General features: G+C 35.9%; 1 protein-coding gene and 1 pseudogene across 3 annotated transcripts in view; one reads left to right on the forward strand and one right to left on the reverse strand.

Annotated features, from left to right (window-relative positions):
- Nucleotides 1-23,268, forward strand: part of LOC143233623 (5-hydroxytryptamine receptor pseudogene) — a 153,118-nt pseudogene that overhangs the window by 90,636 nt on the left and 39,214 nt on the right. The gene's annotated exons all lie outside the window — the stretch shown is intronic.
- On the reverse strand, nucleotides 1,180-22,708 carry LOC143233622 (uncharacterized). Of its 2 annotated transcripts, XM_076470027.1 has the most exons (8): nucleotides 22,542-22,706; nucleotides 21,833-21,994; nucleotides 17,461-17,591; nucleotides 8,448-8,550; nucleotides 6,714-6,845; nucleotides 3,121-3,206; nucleotides 1,977-2,063; nucleotides 1,180-1,404 (listed from the first exon to the last, which is right to left on the reverse strand). In XM_076470027.1, the coding sequence occupies exons 1-8, from the start codon at nucleotides 22,629-22,631 to the stop codon at nucleotides 1,323-1,325; spliced, it is 873 nt and encodes a 290-aa protein (XP_076326142.1). In that variant the 5' UTR covers nucleotides 22,632-22,706; the 3' UTR covers nucleotides 1,180-1,322. The 2 variants fall into 2 exon arrangements, with proteins under 2 accessions (XP_076326142.1, XP_076326143.1); XM_076470028.1 differs by lacking the exon at nucleotides 21,833-21,994 and having other exon boundaries at nucleotides 22,542-22,708.

The following is a 23,268-nucleotide window of genomic DNA, read 5'->3' on the forward strand; positions in this document are numbered from 1 at the left end:
GAACTCAAGTGGGTCGTAATGCATATCAGTAATTCTATGTTGGTCTAGATATGAAACTGAGACCCAGAATTTGCATTTTTGTATACAAACCACCACTTCGGCTTGGCTTGAAATACTGTGTACGATTTTGGTACGCTTATCGAAGAAAATGTTTTGACTTATCGGAGAAGGTTTGGAGAAGGCGTATTACGACGATTCTAAGATTGAGGTTGCCTCAAGGTCTTGAAATAAAGAAGGGTGAGAGGTGATCTTATAGATTATTTGGGGAGAGAATGGGTTGAAGTTCCGTGGGTTCTTTATCCTGAAGGTAGCTGTGTTTGTTTGTTTTGGATTTTGCGCACGAGGGCAATCTGCGCTGACCGTCATAATTATAACGTCCCCACGACTGAAAGGGCTAGGACGTTTGCCGTGACAAGGATTCGAACTCGCGAGTCGAGTGCCCTCACCACCTAACCATGCCGGACCAAGAGTTTAAAAAAGAGATTCCGAAGAACAAAGGGTGGCTTTAAATTTTTACTTTTTTCTCAAGGGTCTGTGTAAAGGGACTAGATGGTCCCTTGTTCGTATGCCCATATCAGAGCATTTTTTATTAAAACGAATGTTAAATAGTTATAGATCATAAGCTTTCTTACAGACAGGGCCCCCCGCTGGTACAGCGATAAGTCTGCGAATTTGCAATGCTAAGATCAGGGGTTCGATTCCCCTCGGTGGACCCAGGTGATAACCCGATGTGGCTTTGCTATAAGAAAACAAACACACACACCCTTCCAGACAAGACACAGTCTTCTAAAGAGACGGTATCTCGGTAAGTCTGCGTATTTATAACCCTAAGATCCGAGGTTCGATTCCAATGTGGCTTTGCTGTAAATCAAACACAAACCAAAGTAACCAAAGTTATACATGTTTCGGTGATATTCTTAAAAGCATAAAGTTTTTAAAACTATGCCCTATTTTTAACGCAGTCTATTCATTTTGCATCTATTTAACTTGTATGTTTGTCTGATATTTTCGTATTTAACCTGTCGTTAAACCAGTTTTGTATATTATATATTTATATCTGCACTGATTACAAAGTTTAGAAAAATCTGTGATAGGATATAAATATTGCTCGTGACGAACCGTCCACTCTTATGTCCATGAAGGAAAAAGCTATTTAATGTATTATTCTCGGTCACGACATTTAGTAAAAATATTCAGTGTTTATTTTACGTAATAACAATATACTGACAGAAAACGTGAACGTCAGGCCTCGTATTTATACTGAGTTACTTAAAACACAGTTATACAGGGATTTTAAAACCACATTATATTGACAACAAGTGCTATTTTTTAACTGCCAATTTCTGCCAGTACTTCTTCACTCCAACTTCTTCCCAATGTCGAACCACCAGAGGTCGGAAAAATCTAAAAATAAAGAAAAAAAAGTAACGAGAAATGTGCTTTGTTTAAATGTTGTGCGTGTAAAATAGTGCGAGGGTGTTTATATCATTTCTTTCCTTGTTGTTAAGCACAAAAATACACAATAAGCTATATGTGCTGTGCCTACCACGAGTATCGAAATCTGATTTTCAGTGTACCTGCCGCTGAGCCAATAGGCAGAGCTTGAAATTGTTTCATAGTGTATATAGAAACTGTGGGCTTATCTAAAAAGTATTTTCACAATGCACTACACGTGCTGTTCCCACCACAGGTATTGAAGCCTGGTTTGTTGTGAAAGAAGCCTTCATATTTACTGATAAACACTTTTTGGGGGGGATATTCTATCTTTATATATTTACTCTAAAAGTTGTATATCGATAACTGTGGCAAATAGAGCCGAAATAGTCCATTGTGCAGCTTTGTACATGACAGCAACTTATCCAGACTAAAGTATATTTCATTCATAGAGCAAGTTTTTCTACAGAGACTACAAGTAAACTCATATTTAAATAAGATGCTGGGAAGTTTTATAATTATGACCACAAAACGTCTCCAACCTTTTCTGAATTTCCTCCAGAACTGTTTCTTCTTTGGCATCCAGTCCGTCAAATAACGTCTTCAAGTTCTTCTCCAAATGTGCGGACCTGTGAGATTTACATCAAGAAACACACGTTATACATATTAAATAACAATACGAAATTTAACAATAATTTATCAAAAGATAGAAGGGCAAAGAGTTACGTTTGTTTTGCTTTTTCTTACGCGCTAAACATAAACAATTAGAACCGTTCGGAAATTTGTATAAAGCTATAAAGAGGGAAGGGAGATAGTGAACAGCACCCACCGCCAACTGTTAGGCTACTGTAACCGAACAGAGGGATTTAACCATCACTCTTATAACGCACCTAACATTTTAAGTACAGAGCACAATTTTACTCTAGAGGAAATTGAACCGTTTACCCTTTGATTCACATTTCGGTGAGCTAACCATCAGACCATACCCAGCCCATTCAATTGATAGCTTTGTTACTCACATGATTGTTCCATACGAATTAAGATATTTTATGGTATTGTTAGAAAATAAATATTCAAGAGGTGATCAGTATATAACATAATAGAATATCTGTATTTATTTTTACATGTTCATACATCTCCAATTAATAAAGTGTTTCGGTTTTGTTAGATATATAACGATGTTTTCGGCCGTAACACCAATAATATTTTACGCGGTTCAGGAAGCTTAGAAGGATTAGGTTATACCCAAACACATGTTACACCAACAATGCAAAACAATCGTTATAATCAAAGTACAACAGTAATAAACCCAAATAAAAATAATTTGAATAGTATATATACTTCTTTTCACTCTTACTTAAATTAACTGTAGTGTTAAAAAATAGATGTTTTTTACATTAAAGTTCGTCAAATAGCCAAAATGTCATGCCCTTCTTAAAAAACAACACAACAGAAAAAAGAAGTTACATTTCTGACTTCCGCTAGATCTTACATTATCTTCCTCAGTAACGAATACAAAAAAACAAGTGTAAGCCCTGAGAGAGTATAACAGATAAGCTTCAAGTGATCTGTTCATGATAAAAATTATAAGGACAGAAATATTTAAACTAAAAGACACCCGCAAAAACAATATTGAAACCTGTCTGACAAAGTAACTTAAATTCTGTTGTATAAAATAAATCTTACTCAGCCATTCCTGTAAGGTGAGTGTCTATACCCAAATGGTTAAGAGAAAAACAGATCGCCAGCTTGGAAATGTCAACTCCTTGGTCCTTCAAAAAAATGAGTAAATCAGTGGCAGATTAGGTTCTTGGTCCGAACTTTCTACAAAAAGACTTTGAACGTACCAACGAGACTGCAATAAATTTATAATAAACTTACCTTCGAGGCTTTTTTATTATTATTCTTATTCGAATTTGCTTCAAAAAACTTGATGGAATAAATGATTTACGACTTTTGTGCTAATTTAGATTGGTATTTAAATATATATTTAGTCAGATTCACTGAAAAAAATGGCCAGGTGGATTAAGGCTTGTGACTCGTAATCCGAGAGTCGCGGGTTCGCATCCCCGTCGCGCCAAACATGCTCGCCCTTTTAGCCGTGGGGGCGTTATAAAGTTATGATCAATCCCACTATCCGTTAAGAGTAGCCCAAGAGTTGGCGGTGGGTGATGATGACTAGCTGCCTTCTCTCTAGTCTTACACTGCTAAATTAGGGACGGCTAGCGCAGATAGCCCTCGAGTAGCTTTGAGCGAAATTCAAAACAAACACTGAAAAATAATGGAATCTGATAATTCAAGTACTGGCATAGCACATATGTAGAAAAGTACCCGAAATTAAAACTTAAACCATGTTTTAATAGAAATACTGTAAATATCAATATAGCAATTAATTAATATACATGCAGAAACAAAGACCTAACACCACAGGGGCAAGTAACGTAATAACGTGATTGAACTAAGTAGTTTTCCTCTGTACCGTAACAGAAGGTTTAAAACTGATAATTTTAAGACACATCCCATGATGCTTAAATGAACAATACTTGTCTGAGACTTGCGCCCGTGGTTTTAAAGGACGTGTTTTCTCTTAGGACTTGTAAAAGCTTCTCGATTTATTCTTGGTGTAATTTGTTTTTGTTTTGTTGTTTTACAGGCAAGAAATGCTCAAGCACCAGTCACTAAAAGGAAACAAAACATTCTTCATTAACTATGTTGTATCTGTTCCTCTGTTCTTGTCAAATATCTAAAATTATTTTATTAAACTGTGGAAAGCTTCGCTAATTTTTTATTTTACCCACTCGTTACTGTAAACATTCTATACAATAAAAACTTTAATTTACGGTAAAAGGACTGAAAGCTAAGCTGACAGATCTTTCACTTAAAAATAAGTTTATAACTTCAAACTGATTCACGGTGTCTTCCATTAAGTTTGTTACGTATTATAATTTATCCCAGACGAGCCTCCAATTTAGTAGGTTACGTTTCAACATTTTTAAATTGCCTAAAACTGATTAAATTGTAATTTGGATTTAGAAGTTACTTAAATATCGATGTATATATATCAAATTTATTATGTTGTCATGCACCTTTCTTTCTTAATATAAGTATATTTCAATATACAAACAATAATACAATTTATAATAATGGTTAATACAAATACTTACAAACAATACCGAGTCTTCTATCAGATCCGGAATTGTTTTATTGGCGGTTCATGAGGAGCGAATTAATTAATTTCGAGTTGATATTGGTACACTTCACTTAACTAAACTAGCTTTTCACTAATCGCACGTTCCCCGTTGGTACAGCGGTAAGTCTACGGATTTACAACGCTAAAAGAAGGGGTTCAATTCCCCTCGGTAGACTCAGCCCGATGTGGCTTTGCTATAAGGAAAACACATACACACACACTGATCGCACATGAGTTTTTCTCTGCTGAAGTTAAACGACTTGTAATGTTCGAAACTTATAAACGTTGCTGGTCAAGTATCTGTAGTTTCCCGCTTAATAAGTGTTCATCACAGTTATATCTTCCAAGGTTTATAGTATATCAACTGTAGCAAACCAACAATATTAAAGTGTCTCTCCATGTGTTGCAAAAGCTACTTTTTACAATCGTTAGGCGAGGTCCTCGAAATTTCAGTTCACAACAATATTCGTAATCACTAGTACTTACACACAATACATTGTTGATTCTTACAATTCTAAAATACCTCTACTTTAACGAAGATTCCTTCTGTCAAAAAAGAAAATGTATTTCTTCGTGTAGATTTATGTGGGCAACCGCTTTTATCTTTATCGATAAAAGTGATACACCTTTTAAACCAGTGGTTATCAAATTTCTTTATCCTCGAATCAAACCACCCACTAGTCTTATCCCAGCTGCTTCCGCTTACAACCACGCATACATACATTCACACAAAAAATTCCTCAAAATTAATAAAAAGAATGGAACTCCTTTTGATGTGACCAGCTGATACATCACCTGCAGGTCCCTCGTAAGCCTCCAGTGGGCTGCTGACCACACTTTGAGAACCACTGTTTTAAAGCATAATTATTTATTACTAGCCGATTACACGAGGCGCTCGTACATTAGATCCGCGTGTGAGGTATTCATGACGTTAGATCTACACTCAGAAAAGAAGCAAAATAAAGTTCTCCGTGACGGCAAACGGAGATGAAACAGCAAAATCGTGACACCTTTTGCAAATCTACATGCGCACAGAATAAAAATTTCGCGAAGTTGAGAGTTGCACATTGCACAATAAAAATGTTTTCCAGTATCATATAAGCAAGAGTTCCATCACAGTATGATGATGATGATTTCAGAACAAATATATTATGTTGCATGTTTTAATTGCATCGTCTGATGACTCGAGTATAACATGTTGCAAGATACTTTTGTTTTACAATAATAAAATAATTAATGCTTAAAAAGTTTATTACTTTAATCGAATAAGTAAGCCAAGAAACAGTTATTATATTTTTACTTTTTTGCAGTTTTGGTTATTGTGCACTATTTCAAACTGTTTGTAATATTACATAAAGATATTAACATTTTATTACCCTCCCCAGTGGCACAGCGGAATGTCATGGTAGGCAGAGCAAAAATGAAAAAAATAGCTCATTGTGTGGCTTCGTGTTTAATTACAAATAATTCGTTGGTAATTATTTTTCTACAATTTAACGGTGTCCATTTTGAACCCCACTCACATATAATTACTACGATTTCGAGGTTAATTTTCCAAATCTTTGGACCAGGTGAGCTGAATAAAGCATATTATTTGACTATGACATTCCGACACTTTTTTGTAACGTTGTAGATTTTTCAAGTAATAAACTATTACTCTAAGATTTCGAAAAAAAACAAAAACGTTGCGAAATAATATTAATTTTCAATCCGAGCTAGTTATGTACACAGAGGGAAACTAAAAATCCACCAAGCTATCAGTATAGCTGACTAAAGATGTGTCTTCTACGTGCTACTTACAAAGATTATAATGCGTTGTTTATTCAACTATGTACTCTCGCTTTTAACGATGATTTCGGCCGTAACACCAATAATATTTCACGTGGTTCGGGCAGTTTAGTAGGTTTCGGTTATTCCCAAACACATATATTACACCAACAATGCACAACAATCGTTATAATCAAATTATAACAGTAATAAACGCAAATAAAAATTATTTGAACAGCATATCCAATAGTGTTAATAAAGTAACCATAAACGAAAGATATAACTTAGCAGAACACTTATTGATCGAAGCTGTCTGACCTACCTTACAATATCGAATAGCCTCTGCACATGCTGCTCTGATCTCGGGTAAGGCTGGATGCCATTTTGGAATTTCTTCTTCTGTTAACAGGGACATCCCTAAATTTGCAGCATTAATTATTCCTAAGCCATGTTTCTGAAAAGTAGAAAACAAAAGTTCTAAAATTATTGAAGGACGATTTAAACTGTGTTTTCACTTTTCATGATGGGATAAGATCCTTAAAGGCTCCCAACTAGCTTGAAACCAATGAACATTCTGGACGATAAAGTCAGTAGACGACGAAGTTTCGGGCAACTCGAAAACGGTTTATATTTGTCGCCCATCGGCTCTTTCTCGATCAGAGACTTTGGTATTTCCAAGGTTGTTGAAGACAATAATTAATTTTCTCTTAACTAACTATTGTCTATTGCTTGTTCTTTAATTTTAAGTATCGACTGATGACCTCGATTCTACAAAAGGTCACGAAAGTATAAGAAGAAAATGTTAAGGAAGATTTTGAATATTTAAAAACACAATTGTTTAAAAACTGTTGGTCAAAATTTGAAAGTGACTTTATAGTATAGAGCAAAGTTCAGTTTATGACCTTACAGTGTGGTCCTAGGGAGAAAAGTTCAGTCATGACCTTACAATACAGTTCTAGGGAACGAAGTTCAATCTATGACCGTAAAGTATGATTCTGAGAACAAAATTCTGTTTATGACCTAACAATACGACTTTAAGAAGCAAAATTCATTTATGACCTTACAATACGGCCCTACGAACTAAGTTCAGTTTAGGATCTTCCAATATTTATAACTTCAAGCTCATTATAAACAAATCAAGTACACGCATTCTTAAATTAATTTACAAACCACTGAAAATTAGAAACATCGAAATAATAATCAGTAATATTTTATGAACTTGCATAGGTTGCTAGTCTGAGAATACCTAAAGATATGGTCCCCCCAGAGGTAATGTGCTAACTCACAGAGTGTAAGAGATCTTGAAGGAATTCTGATATTTTAGTTCATTAAAACACGGAGAAACATAACTATTTTAAGCTTAAGCGTGTTCTGAGAATGGGAAATACTGAGAGAACCAGTATAGTTAAACCTGACACTCGCCTTATAAGGTCATAGATCTATCCACCTTAGGTACCAGCTCGACTGGTTGTCATGAGTTCCAGTTCTCAACTCACTGGTTGTTAAGGCCAAAACATTTGACAAGATAATGAAACTTTGGTGGTCAGCTGTAAAACCCTAGAATACTCTTATTACCAATGTATCTCAGAACAGCTGGTGTGGGTATTAACATTTTCACCAAAAATAAAGCAGAGAACAACGTTTTAACCTTCTTAGATCATCTTAAGGTTAACGTTGTTCTGTGATTTATTAATAAAAGTGTTAATACCCATACCAGCCATCCAGAGACACATTTTTACTTCAAGTGGGTTTCTCGTTATCACGAGCACTTATTACCAGTTTGATTTTGGAAGAGTCGAACTAGGCTTAGACAAGTACACATGTTTGAGGTTGATACAGCATTTTATAATATTAGAAAGTGAATAAAATAAAATTAAAAAAAAATCTGAAGAAGTAGAAAGACAAGTCAACTCTATAACCATCTAAAGTATTGAAACCCAACTTTTAACATCATAAATCTACTAACTTAAAGGTAAAGTGACACTTTTGGAAATGTAGAGTTTCTAATTATTTATCTTATCTCGTAACTCATTCAGTGGTAATTATACGTACTTACCTGGAAAAATGGGATGTGTTCCAGTAAAGACTGATCAAATAGTGTGCAGCGACAGTACGACAACACCGAGTCTAATTTCACAGTGCTCCGTTCTACCACTTCTCTGTAATAAATATGAACACGGAAAGCAATGAAAGCAGAAATTATGCTTTATAATTTTTTCAAAAATAAATATGTATCGTAAGAACAAAGTTGTTTTGTAAATAACAATCACCTGTACGCAACTTGTTGTTTTTTTTTCATTGTTGTTGGAAAACAATATTTTTTTAATTTTGTCATTATTGTTGGAATAAATATATGTTTTGGTTAACTTTTGTTATTATTATTGGAAAACAATGCAATTTTAGTCACTATTATTGGTTTGTTTGAAGTTAAGCACACAGAGCTACACAACGTGGAATCTACGTTTTGCACACCACGGTTATCGAAACGCCGAGTCTAGCATTGTAAGTCAACAGACAGATACACCGCTGTGTCACTGAGTGTTCATTATTATTAGAAAACATTGTATTTTGGTTTGTTTTGTTTTTTAATTTCACGCAAAGCTACTCGAGGGCTATCTGCGCTAGCCATCCCTAATTTAGCAGTGTAAGACTAGAGGTAAGAGAGCTAGTCATCACCACCCACCGCCAACTCTTGGGCTACTCTTTCAACAATGAATAATGGGATTGATTATAACACCCCGACGGCTGAAAGGGCGAGCATGTATAGTGTGACAAGGATTCGAACACCCGACCCTCGGATTACTAGTTGAGTGTCATAACCACCTGGCCATGAGGGTCCGAGCTTCATGGAGTAGAATAGTTTGGTAACCGTTCAGAGCACTATAACCAGTGAAAATGTTTATATCAATTTCACTTTCAAATGAAAATATTACCATGTGTACATTTTTTGTTTCTTACTTGTGTATCCTACTGGAGTTACTTGTTAGTTTAATCTACTATATACATATATATAATATAAAGTTCACTTTATCACCTGAGAGTAATTGTATTGTGCTTTCAAATGCAGCTAAACTGTAATTAGGGATTAGATAGGCTATGTTTCTCTTTGTTTATAGCTAAGCACAAAGCTACAAAAAGAGTTATGTGCGTTATGTCCACCACAAGGAATCACTCAATCCCTAATGCTCGGAGAACACAACAATGAACAAGTTGGATATAACACTCGAAGGAAAAATTTTATACATATGTACTTTGTAACACAAAAGCAGACGTTACCTAGATGAAAGCTAACCTTATAATTTTTGTTCATCAAAGCATTCATTATCTTCAAACGGATAGTGTTTCACCAGTTCTCTGTTTATCATGACTTACTTTATCCTAAAACGGACAGCGATCACCAGCTCTTCGTTTATAATGGCTTACTTTATCCTGAAATGCATAGTGATTCACCAGCTCTATGTTTATCAAGACATACTTTATCTTGAAACAAACAGAATTTCAACAGTTCTCTGTTTATCGTGATTTATTTTATCTTGAAAAGCATGGTGATTTACCAGCTCTCTGTTTATCAAGACTTACTTTATCTTCAAATGGATAGGAATTCACCAGATCTCTGTTTATTAGGACTTACTTTATCTCGAAAAGCACAGTGATTCACCAGCTCTCACTTTATCAAGACTTACTTTATCTTCAAATGTATAGTGATTCACAAGCTCTCAATTTATCAAGACTTACTTTATCTTTAAAAACATAGTGATTCATCAGCTCTCTGTTTACAAGGCCCTGCATAGCCACGTGGGTTTAGGCGTTCGACTCGTAATCTAAGGGTTGCGGGTTCGAATCCCGATCGAACCAAACAAGCTCGCTCTTTTAGCCGTTGGGGCGTTACAATATGACGGTTAATTACACCATTCGTTGGTAAAATAGTAGCCCAAGAGTTGGCGGTGGGTGGTGGTGACTAGCTGCCTTCCCTCTAGTCTTTCACTGCTAAATTAGGAACGACTAGCGTAGATAGTGCTCGAGTAGCTATGCGCGAAATAAGAAAAACAAAAAAACAAACAAATAAATCTCTGTTTATCAAAACTTACTTTATCTTGAAACGTATAGGAATTCACCAGCTCACTATTCATCAAGAGTTACTTTATCTTGTAACACACAGCGATTCACCAGCTCTCTGTTTATCAAGACTTACATTATGTTGACACGCATATTTGTTCACCAGCTTTCTATTTATCAAGACTTAGTTTATCTTGAAATGGATAGGAATTCACCAGCACTCTGTTTATCATGACTTACATTATCCTAAAACGGAAAGTGATTCACTAATTCTTTCTTTATCATGGCTTACTTTATTTGAAAGGTATAGTGATTCACCAGCTTCCTGTTTTGCAAGACTTACTTTATCTTGAAACAAAAAAGAAATTCACCAGCTCTTTGTTTATCTTGGTTTACCTTATCCTGAAACGGATAATGATTCACCAGCTCAATGTTTATCAACACTTACTTTTTTCTTGAAATAAACAGGGATTCACTACCTCTCTGTTTATTATGGCTTACTTTATCCTGAAACGGATATCCACCAGTTCATTGTTTATTGTGCCTTACATTATCCTGAAACGCATAGTGATTCACCAGTTCTCTGGTTATCAATACTTACTTTATCTTGAAACAGATAGGAATTCACCAGCTCTCTATTCATCAGGAATTGCTTTATCTTGATATGCATAGAGATTTACCAGATCTCTGTTCATCATGACTTAGTTTATCTTGAAATTGAAGGAATTCACCTGCTCTCTGTTTATCAAGACTTACTTCATCTTCAAACGCATAATGATTCACTAGCTTCCAGTTTATCAAGACTTACTTTATCTTGAAAAGGATAAGGATTCACAAGCTCTCACTTTATCAAGACTGACTTTATCTTGAAATGGATAGGAATTCACCAATTCTCAGTTTATCAAGATTAACTTTATCTTGAAACGTAGAGGAATTCATAATCTCTCTGTTGATCAAAACTTACTTTATCTTCAAACGAATAGTGGTTCACCAGCTCTCTGTTTATCATGACGTACTTTATCTTGAAGCACATAGTGATTCACAAGCTCTCAGTTTATCAAGACTTACATTATCTTGAAACGTAGAGTTGTTCATCAGCTTTCTATTTATCAAGACTTATTTTATCCTAAAACAGATAGGAATTCACCAGCTCCCTGTTGATCAGGACTTACAATATCTTGAAATGCATAGTGATTCACCAGCTCTCTGTTTATCAAGTCTTACTTTATCTTGAAACACAGAGTGATTCACAAGCTCTGTTTATGAAAACTTACTTTATATTCAAATGCAGAGAGATTCACGAAATCTCAGATTCTGATGACTTACTTTATCTTCAAACAAACATTTACCAGCTCTCTGTTTATCATGGCTTACTTTACATTGAAACGCACAGTGATTCACTAGCTTTCTGTTTATCATGGCTTACTTTACATTGAAATGCACAGTGATTCACTAGCTTTCTGTTTATCAAGAGTTACTTTATCTTGAAACGGAGATGGATTCACTAGCTCTCTGTTTATCAAGACTTACTTTATCCTAAAACAGATAGTAATTCACCAGCTCTTTCTTTATCATGGCTTACTTTATCATAAAACGGATGGTGATTCACCAGCTCTCTCTTTATCAAGACTTACTTTATCTTGAAATGGATAGGGATTCACGAGCTCTTTCTTTATCATGGCTTACTTTATCTTGAAATGCATAGTCATTCACCAACTCTCTGTTTATCAAGACTTACTTTATCATAAAACGGATGGTGATTCACCAGCTCTCTCTTTATCAAGACTTACTTTATCTTGAAATGGATAGGGATTCACGAGCTCTTTCTTTATCATGGCTTACTTTATCTTGAAATGCATAGTCATTCACCAACTCTCTGTTTATCAAGACTTACTTTATCTTGAATCGCATGGTGATTCACTTCCTGTGCTTATCATGACTTATTTTATCTTGAAATGGATAGTTATTCACCAGCTCTCTGTTTATCAAGATTTACTTTATTTTGAGACTGACAGGAATTCTCCAGCTCTCTCTTTATCAGGACCTACTTTATCTTGAAACACATAATGATTCACCAGCTATCAGTTTATCATGGCTTACCTATGGTGAAAAGGATAGTGATTCACCAGCTATCAGTTTATCATGGCTTACCTATGGTGAAAAGGACAGTGATTCACCAGCTATCAGTTTATCATGGCTTACCTATGGTGAAAAAGATAGTGATTCACCAGCTATCAGTTTATCATGGCTTACCTATGGTGAAAAGGATAGTGATTCACCAGCTATCAGTTTATCATGGCTTACCTATGGTGAAAAGGATAGTGATTCACCAGCTATCAGTTTATCATGGCTTACTTATGGTGAAAGGATAGTGATTCACCAGCTATCAGTTTATCATGGCTTACCTATGGTGAAAGGATAGTGATTCACCAGCTATCAGTTTATCATGGCTTACCTATGGTGAAAGGATAGTGATTCACCAGCTATCAATTTATCATGGCTTACCTATGGTGAAAAGGATAGTGATTCACCAGCTATCAGTTTATCATGGCTTACCTATGGTGAAAAGGATAGTAATTCACCAGCTATCAGTTTATCATGGCTTACCTATGGTGAAAAGGATAGTAATTCACCAGCTATCAGTTTATCATGGCTTACCTATGGTGAAAAGGATAATGATTCACCAGCTATCAGTTTATCATGGCTTACCTATGGTGAAAAGGATAGTGATTCACCAGCTATCAGTTTATCATGGCTTACCTATGGTGAAAAGGACAGTGATTCACCAGCTATCAGTTTATCATGGCTTACCTATGGTGAAAAAGATAGTGATTCACCAGCTATCAGTTTATCATGGCTTACCTATGGTGAAAAGGATAGTGATTCACCAGCTATCAGTTTATCATGGCTTACCTATGGTTAAAAGGATAGTGATTCACCAGCTATCAGTTTATCATGGCTTACTTATGGTGAAAAGGATAGTGATTCACCAGCTATCAGTTTATCATGGCTTACCTATGGTGAAAAGGATAGTGATTCACCAGCTATCAGTTTATCATGGCTTACCTATGGTGAAAAGGATAGTGATTCACCAGCTATCAATTTATCATGGCTTACCTATGGTGAAAAGGATAGTGATTCACCAGCTATCAATTTATCATGGCTTACCTATGGTGAAAAGGATAGTGATTCACCAGCTCTCAGTTTATGAAAACCTACTTTATCTTGAAACGCAGAGAGATTCACCAAATCTCAGTTTCTCAAGACTTACTTGATCTTGAAATGGATAGGGATTTTCCAGCACTCTGTTTATCATGACTTACTTCATCGTAAAACGGATAGTGATACACCAGTTCTTTCTTTATCATGGCTTACTTTAGATTGAAACGAATAGTGATTCACCAGCTTTCTAATTATCAAGACTTACTTTATCTTCAATTGCATAGTGATTCACCGACTCTCTATTTAACAAGACTTACTTTATCTTGAAACACATACTGATTCACAAGCTCTCAGTTCATCAAAACTTACTTTATCTTCAAACGGATAGTGATCCGCCAGCTCTTTCTTTATCATGGTTTACTCTATCTTAAAATGCATAGTGATTCACCAACTCTGTTTATCATGAATAAGTTTATCTTAAAACGGAAGAAATTCAACAGCTCTTTGCTTATCAATACTTACTTTATCTGAAACAGACAGGGATTCATCAGCTCTCTGTCTATCATGACTTACTTTATTCTAAAACGAACAGGAATTCACCAGCTCTTTGTTTATTATGGGTTATTTTATCCTGAAACGAATTGTGATTCACCAACTCTCTGTTTATGAAGGATAACTTTATCCAGATACGGATACAAGTTCACCAGCTCTCTTTTTATCAAGACCTACTTTATCTTGCAATGGATAGGGATTCACCAGCACTCTGTTTATCATGACTTACTTTGTCCTGAAACGGATAGTGATACCCCAGCTATTTCTTTATCATGGCTTACTTTACATTGAAATGCATAGTGAGTCACCAGCTTTCTTTTTATTGAAAGTTGTTTTATTCTGCAACAGATAGTAATTCACCAGCTCTCCGTGTATCAAGACTTACTTTATCTTGAAGAGGATAGGGATTCACTAGCTCTCTGTTTATCAAACTTACTTTATCCAAAATTGGATAGTGATCCACCAGCTCTCACTTTATCAAGATTTACTTTATCTTTAAATGCATAGTGATTCACTGACTCTATGCTTATGAAAATTTACTTTATCTTGAAATGCAGTGATACACCAGCTCTCTGTATATCAAGACTTACGTAATTTTGAAACACATAGTGATTCACCAGCTTTATGTTTATTAAGACTTATTTATCCTAAAATGGAGAGGGATTCACTAGCTCTCTGTTTATCATGGCTTACTTTATCCTAAAACGGATAGTGATCCACCAGCTCTTTGTTTATCATGGCTTACTTTATGCTAAAAGGCATAGTGATTCACTAGCTCTATGTTTATCAACACTTACTTTGTTTTGAAACAAATAGGGGTTCACTATCTCTCTGTTTATTACGACATTTGTGGCCCGGCATGGCCAAGTGTGTTAAGGCGTGCGACTTGTAATCTGAGGGTCGCAGGTTTGCATCCCAGTCGAGCCAAACATGCTCGCACTCCCAGCTGTGGGGGCGTTATATAGTTGCAGCAATCCCACTATTTGTTGGTAAAAGAGTAGCCCAAGAGTTGGCGGTGGGTGGTGATGACTAGCTGCCTTCCTCTAGTCTTACACTGCTAAATTAGGGACGGCTGGCACAGATAGCCCTCGAGTAGCTTTGTACGAAATTCCAAAACAAACAATATTATGACATACTTTATCCTAAAACGGATAGTGATCCACCAGGTCTTTCTTTATTATGACTTACATTATCCTGAAACACATAGTGATTCACCAGCTGTCTGTTTATCAAGATTTACTTTATCTTGAAACGGATAGGAATTCATCATCTCTTTGTTGATCAGGACGTACTTAATCTTCAAACTCATAGTGGTTCACCAGCTCTTTGTTTATGAACACTTACTTTATTTGAAATGGATAGGGATTCACTAGCTCTTTGTTTATCATGACTTACTTTATCTTAAAACGAATTGGTATTCTCCAGCTCTTTGTTTATTATAGCTTACTTTATCCTGAAACGGATGGTGATTTACCAGCTCTCTGTTTATCAAGACTTACTTTATCGTGAAAGAGATAGTAATTTACGAGATCTTTGTTTTTCACGGCTTTCATTGTCATGAAACCGATAACAATTTGCCAGATTTCTGTTTACATTCCCTACTTTATCCAAAATAGTGAATGATTCGCCAGCTTCAACAATATTCACATAAATATTTATATGTCGTAATGAATAACAGAAATAATGAAACTTTCAAACAAGAATTTTTGTGTTGTGAATGTAGCCGACCTAGTAAGATCTGGTATTGCATAAAAAATTCCATTAGCAACGATTTCCTTTGAAAGTGATGTTGTTGAAATGCTAGTGCCCTATATGTATTATGAACGAGATTATTTGAAAGTTTTGGTTTCTTTTGTTTTGAATTTCGCGAAAAGCTATTCGAGGGCTATCTGCGCTAGCTGTCCGTAATTTAGCAGTATAAGACTAGAGGGAAGGCAGCTAGTTATTACCACCCACCGCCAACACTTGAGCTACTATTTTACCAACGAATAGTAGGATTCAGTGATGTCGAGAAAACCCACTTGTAGAGAAATATATATGCAAAAACGGCTCGTTTGGGTTGAGAAAATATTTTACATAGAAGAGCGAACAACGTTTCGACATTCTTCGGTCATCGTCAGGTTCACTTTTTTTTTTTTTTTGTGAACCTGACGATGACCGAAAAAGGTCGAAACGTTGTTCGCCCTTCTATGTAAAATATTTTCTCAACCCAAACGAATAGTAGGATTGACCGACACATTATAATGCCTCCAAGTCTGAAAGGGCGAGCATATTTGATTTGACAGGGATTTGAACCCACGACCCTCGGTTTGAAAGTTAAACATGGGGATCAATCAGGCACATTGAAGAAATATACGTATCGTTTTAAACCACAATGAGGTATATTGATGCAGAAATCATGGCTTTCATAATGAAATCTAGATAATTAAAATGACTTCCATAAACGTGATCACCAACAGATATCGGCGGAAATGGAGAGTAAACTGACCTCTAGTAATTACAGGGCTGCAGAATGACGAAATAATGTTATTAACAATAATCCACGCGAAAGACTTGAATAGTTAGTAAGACCACAAGGATGTACATAAGGTATAAGTAAGAGTGTGAAAATAAACATCTGAAACGTTTAGTGGTGTGAGAGTAACATTTACCTTGAAACTTTATCTGTGGATGTGTATCCAATAACAGAAAAATCAAGAACGAGTAAAATGGGGGTGTTTTGTTGTTGTTAAGAGCAAACTGGAAAATCCTCTGTGTCCAACCTTGAATTTTAGCGTTAAAAGTCCTCAAGCTAATAGTTGAGCTATTAAGAAAAACAGACGATGATTTTTTGAGTTTAAAATTTTAAAGAGTGCCTCCAATGTCAGACGTGTTTTTTCATTTTATGACAAAATAACGCCCCTAGAGTAAAATTACTTCCGACCCGTTCGAAAAGAAATCGTTACATTTTTAAAACGAGGAGCCCTTTAGTGGTACAACGGCAGATCTTTGGGCTCATAACTGTATAATTAGAGTTTCCATACCCGTGGTGGTCATAGCACAGATAGCCACTTGTTGTGCAGCTTTGTGCTCAACTATAAAGAAATAAAGAAAATGCTCCAAAGCAAAAAATCTATGTAATAATTATAGTTCCTAATTCGATTGCAATGAAATTATTTGTTTTATCTACGACAGTCGTGAGAATAAACACTTGAATTTCAAATGTAGAAATATGTCATATAATGGTTACCTGTGTTTTTTAAAGTCGTGGTTTTTAAAATAACGTATTGATCTTTTTTGTTTTAAATTATATATCTCACCTTAGTACACCCAGAGGATATCCTGTAATTCCAATAAATCTAGCTTTTCCCGATTCTTTTATTTTCTGCAGAGCTGGTAGAGTTTCGTGTAATATGATATCCAAAGAAGAAGCAAATTCCAGATCGTGTACCTGGTGGGAAGAATAAAAAGCCCACTGTTAGAGATTTGTGGAATTTATAAACTTCTAAGTTTATAAAGAGTAGGGTGTATCGTTTCATGAGTTGCACATTCTTGTTGTTTACGGTATTTTGGGCCATAATCCCAACAGTGTCTCACGAGCTATAGCAACTTGAGATATTACAGTCAGTTGTAAAGTCAACAAACATTCAACAATTGTTGCGAAGTAACTGTAAATGGAAACGGTTCTCAAAAAACGTTTCTGAATTTTCAGTTTACAAATGTACAGTGTTAGGCACAGATATACCAGTACAACGTAGGTTCGATGTAAAACTTTCAAACTGTGTGCTATTCGACTGTAGCCCAAGAGTTTGCGGTGACGACAAGCTGCCTTCAATCTAGTCTTCCACTGCTAAATCAGGGACAGATAGCGCAGATAGCTCTCGTGGAGCTTTTCGCGAAATTCAAAAACCACACCCCACACACATAATTCAGACTATCAATATTATCATGTGGCGATTCCTTTCTAACACTTGATTTGTTTTGTATTCTTGTTCTAGGTAAAAATAAAACCTGTTTTTAATTCGTTCAAACCAGAAGACAAGAAGTTTAAGTCACATTTTACCACCTAGAAGTCTCACACTGTCTTAGTGCATATATAGCAAATATCGCAGCTGTACGAGCATGGGAGAGCGCTGATTGTTTTCATAACTTTTAGCACACATGTCCGAGGTTATAACACTACTCCGGAGGTCATGGAAAAATCTGTAAAAAAATTGAGAACCACTTTTCATTCAAATCTTTTTACACTCTGCGTCCTTGTTAAACATTTTTATTTGTCGCTTCTGAAGATAATTCCGTAACCACTTTATCTCAAGTAAATATTTATCAGTTCAATACATTTTACTTTTCTTCAGATAGGGTTAAGGGTGCTTGATATATATTGCTTTGAAAGCGTATACCATACTTTTCTTACGGTTTAAAACTGTAATTGAGGAAAATAATCAAAACTTTTATTGTGATTAACGTAATACTGCTGTCTTAAAATTCAAGGTGAAGATTTTTTTAATAGATAAAAGATACACTGAAGCGTGCACGCTTTTTTCCGGTAAACGTCAAGGAAATTAATTTGTTTCTTGGTTTTAAAATTAAATACCACATTTAATAGTTTGGCCTTACGTAATGTAATTCAAGGAACTAATTAATTTACAGTTGGCGAGGTTGAAATAGAAACCCTGGGGTGGGAATATTGCCTAACCCACAAGGTCATTCTTAGAAAAATCACGTGCCCAATACAGCTTTTCGTTAATCATACGCTGTACGTTAGAGTCACCGGTTTTTTATGGCAATCAGAGACGTGAGACCTTTACTACCAGATCCACCCAACTGAAGGAGTTAGCCCTAATGTCAATCTTGCCCGATGAAGACAAGTTTTCGTATAATCATATACTGTGGATTGTAGGTCCACTACGGACATTCAATTATCACAATAAAACATCAGTTCTCCTTGGTCTCTTGTTTTAGCTATTTTCTGAGCTTTGGGGGCCCCTAGATTTTAACCACTGCATCAACCTAAAACTATATTACGGGAGACAACGTTTTTTTTTAACCTAAGTACTGTTGCTTCATATAGAAAGGGAGCTCTTTTTAGCGATTTTCTTTGCTTGGGAGATGTCCCACAGGTACCGATCTATTCAAGAATAATTTTATAATACAATTTTGGCTATTTTCGTATTAGTGCAGAATATCACAATTACTTTCATAGTCTTCTGAATAAGATGTTTCTTACAAGAAAAACATACATACATCATGTAACGTGGCTCAGAACGAATATGATGCGGCGGAAATATGTAACGAGGTTTCAATTATCATTTTCTATTATCCAGTGAAACTACAGGCAAAGGAATCAACCTGGAAAAATGTCCAGTTACATTTTTTCTGGACAAGAATGAAACAATATGTCAGCACTGGAGCGCGAGATCCTGTTTAACCACTCGGAATTTATAGCATATTAAAACAGTGTGGAAGTAACAGCACATAACGTTACTAGGTGTTACAATCTGTTACGACGGCACAACGAGTTAACGCTTATCTTAGGTGAATGGAATTTCGTTTTAGTCATTTGCAAGTACACGGAATCCTAGCGGGAAAACAAAGTTTAAAAAAATATTATTTTGCAATCATTTAATTATTTGTCGTCAAGCGCAATGCTACGGGGATCGAATAGTGGATTTTAATGTTATAAGCCTTTAACTTTACTGCGGAGCAAGTGGGGTTCCCTGTCTTATAGTCTTTAGTTGACAGCAATAGCAGTCCTCTGCGAACGAAGACGATGACTCCTCGTGGGAATGTGTCCTCAAGTAACTGAATAGTCCAACTGGAGATTGTATGGAACACTTCTGGCAGATAGCACTCAGAGGAAGACGTTGGAAGATTTGGCTTCTTTTTCTCTCCTCTTCTGACACGTTATAAATTAGACAACGAATGGTCAGACACATTCTCCTCCAATGTGTTGAGGTTGATGGATTTTTTTTCGGAGTTCTATTTCAAATTATCTTTCCACCTTTTTTGTACTTGTCCACTCCAAGAACAAGTGCCGTGACGAAGTTCCGAGTGGAGGATCTGACAAGAAAGTCGATGTTCCTGTATACGAAGACAGTGACAGGTCCAAGGAATTTGATCTTCTATCAGCTGGACTTCAGTGCCTGTGGAATAGGCCTCTTCGATGGCATTGATGTCGATTCTCCTGTCTTCCCATTTGATTCCAAGGATTTGAAGGCTGCATCTCTGATGGAATTACTCTAGGGCTTTAACGTGTTGTTTACGACCCAGGAGAAGCCCGAGCGTGACCTCTTTTAGAGTGGAGATATATCTTAACTACACAACTTTGGCAATCCGGTACCAATGTTCCAATGGCATGGACAACCGACAAGATTGGCAGTTCTTCCCTGTTGTAATCTTCATTCGCCATCACAACCGTTTGAAATGTTCCACATTCCTTCCACCGTTAAGGTCTTCTGTGTTGTTCATAGTCTGGCCCCTCCTCCTCGACCTCGGCGCCTAGGGTGACCTTGCCAAGAATCATAGGGACAGACAGACTATCTCACAACCCTAAAGTGACAACATAATTGTGAGAGAAAATATTTAAGTAAAGTTGCTGATTATGGAAATACCATTCAGTTAATGCCTTAAGCAAAAAACATGTATATATATATATATATATATATATTGCGATAGTGCGTATATATGGTAGGTTTAATTAATTAACTAATCGGGTGGTGAGTTTTTAAATATTTATTTTAATTCCAGTACCTCCTACGAGAGAAACTGTATAAATATGTACGAGTACAAAGTTAAGAATGCCATTATTGGAAAAAAGTTCTCTTGGAGTAAGATGTCTCACAAGTATGGTTTTAGTTATAATGTTTGCCACCAGGGATTACAATTCACTCTAACTTTCAAGGCAATATTTATAGAACGATTAAAAGTGTTGATAAGGTTTGAGTTGCCTTGTATTACTTGTCAAAGGTGGGTGTTTTTCACGAAAACATTCACTCTTCCACATGGAATATCAAATTATATTTTTAAAACCACAAGGACTCATTAGTAATAAAGAAAATTTAGTTTCTCGTTATCAAACATTGGTCAATATACTTATTACTGCCACCTCGTGGTTCAGCAGTAAGCTCAGGAACGTAATATACAAAATAAGCGTTTCGATGCACGCAGCGAACACAGCACAGACAGCCCACTATGCAGCTTCGTGCTTAATACCATACAAACTAACAAACAATATTTATTCCTTCTGAATTAAATTTTCAAATTGGATAAACGATCAGTTACCATAGAATCAAATTGCAGACCCGGAATGGCTAGGTGGTTAAAGCGTTCGACTTGTAATCCGAGGGGTGCGGGTTCGAATCCCCGTCGCACCAAACATGCTCGCCCTTTCACTTGTGGGGGGCATTATAATGTGACGACCAATCCCACTATTCTTTGGTAAAATAGTGGCCCACGAGTTGGCGGTGGGTGATGATGACTAGCTGCCTTCTCTTTAGTCTTACACTGCTAAATTAGGGACGGCTAGCGGATATAGCCCTCGTGTAGCCTTGCGCGAAATTCAAAATAAAACAAACAGAATCAAATTACCTGTTTCATTAACACTGTTTATTATTAATATAACACCACCTTCTTTAACTCTTCCACTTTGCTTTCATAAAGTTTTCTTTTTCCCTTGACCTGATTTAAACTTACCTGAATAACATCTACGTAATCTACTCCTAGTTTTTGAAGGCTTTCTTCAACACTTTGCATGGTTTTTGCAGCAGAAAAATCAAACATTTTTGGATATTCTGGATTATATCTTCCAACTTTGGTACCTAAGTAGTAGGCCTGTCTCGGAATTCCTTTTAACGCCTGTGTGATGTAATAACTTTATTAGTGTCTGTAACTTGCAATATTCGTATTAACAAACCCATAAAAAAAACTTTCGTTGATAAAACTTTAAAATACTTCGTTTGGAGTCTTATTATAAGAATGCATTTACGAAACGAAAACTTCGATCACAGTGAATGAGCAATAATCGTGTTTAAAGCAAAGTTTGACAAGATAATTGAAACTATTCATTCAAAAAAGAAGGGGATAGAAATGGCCAAAAGGAGGACAGAAAGAAGTTGAATCAAAATCCAAATGTTATATTCTCTTAATGTACGAGTACCTGTTTTGACTCCATGTCTAGTGTTCTTATAAATATTCGTGAAGTCAGAATAGGGATTTATAACTTAAGAATACTACAATCATTAAAAATATAGTGAGACAAAAAGAAACATAATATTGTACATTATTATAGGGTCTGTTTTAGAAATATACGTGGATAATAAATGATAACATTTCTTATCAAGAACCGAATTGTCCATTTCATAAATGGAATGATGACATGTATTATTGGTCTTCACCGACTCACCTTACCAAGAACTACGTCAGCTGTTCCAAATCCGTACCAGGGGGATGTGTCAATATAGTTTATACCTTTTCGTACAGCTTCTCGAACCATGTTGATCCCGTCTTCCTCACGTGATGTTTGGTATAAGTATCCTAACTGGGAAGACCCTTTGTTAACGTAAAAATAAAAAAAAACTTTTATTCCCCAACGTTTTGTATTCTATACCATAAGAAAAGTTCTAGATATTTTAAAACACAGCACGATGTACGAACTTCTTGAAACGGTAGGCCCCCGCTAGTACAGCGGTAAGTCTACGGATTTACAACGCTAAAAGAAGGGGTTCGATTCCCCTCGGTAGGCTCAGCAGATAGCTCGATGTGGCTTTGCTATAAGAAAAACACACACACTCTTAAAACTTTAACTTGTACTAACAACCAGTATTAGGAGTTTTTTTTCTTTTTTCAATTGTTCCCCCAATAAGAGAAATTTCATTCTACCTGTTGTAAAGCCATTACACTGATTTCAAACACCACGTTTGTTTGCTTGCTGGTTTGTTACATCATTCAACCTAACTTTTATAACATACTCTGAGATTTCTAAACTCTAGTGACGATATCATAACATAAACACTGGATACACATAGGACAGAGAGGCGACACTGTTATTTGACTTAAACGATTTTTTTTCCCTTAATAATGTTTATCTCAGACCTAAAATAAGTGAGCAACAAAACAAACAAACCAAACTC

The sequence above is a fragment of the Tachypleus tridentatus genome, chromosome 12, assembly GCF_004210375.1.
Source record: "Tachypleus tridentatus isolate NWPU-2018 chromosome 12, ASM421037v1, whole genome shotgun sequence".
Taxonomy (NCBI): domain Eukaryota; kingdom Metazoa; phylum Arthropoda; class Merostomata; order Xiphosura; family Limulidae; genus Tachypleus; species Tachypleus tridentatus.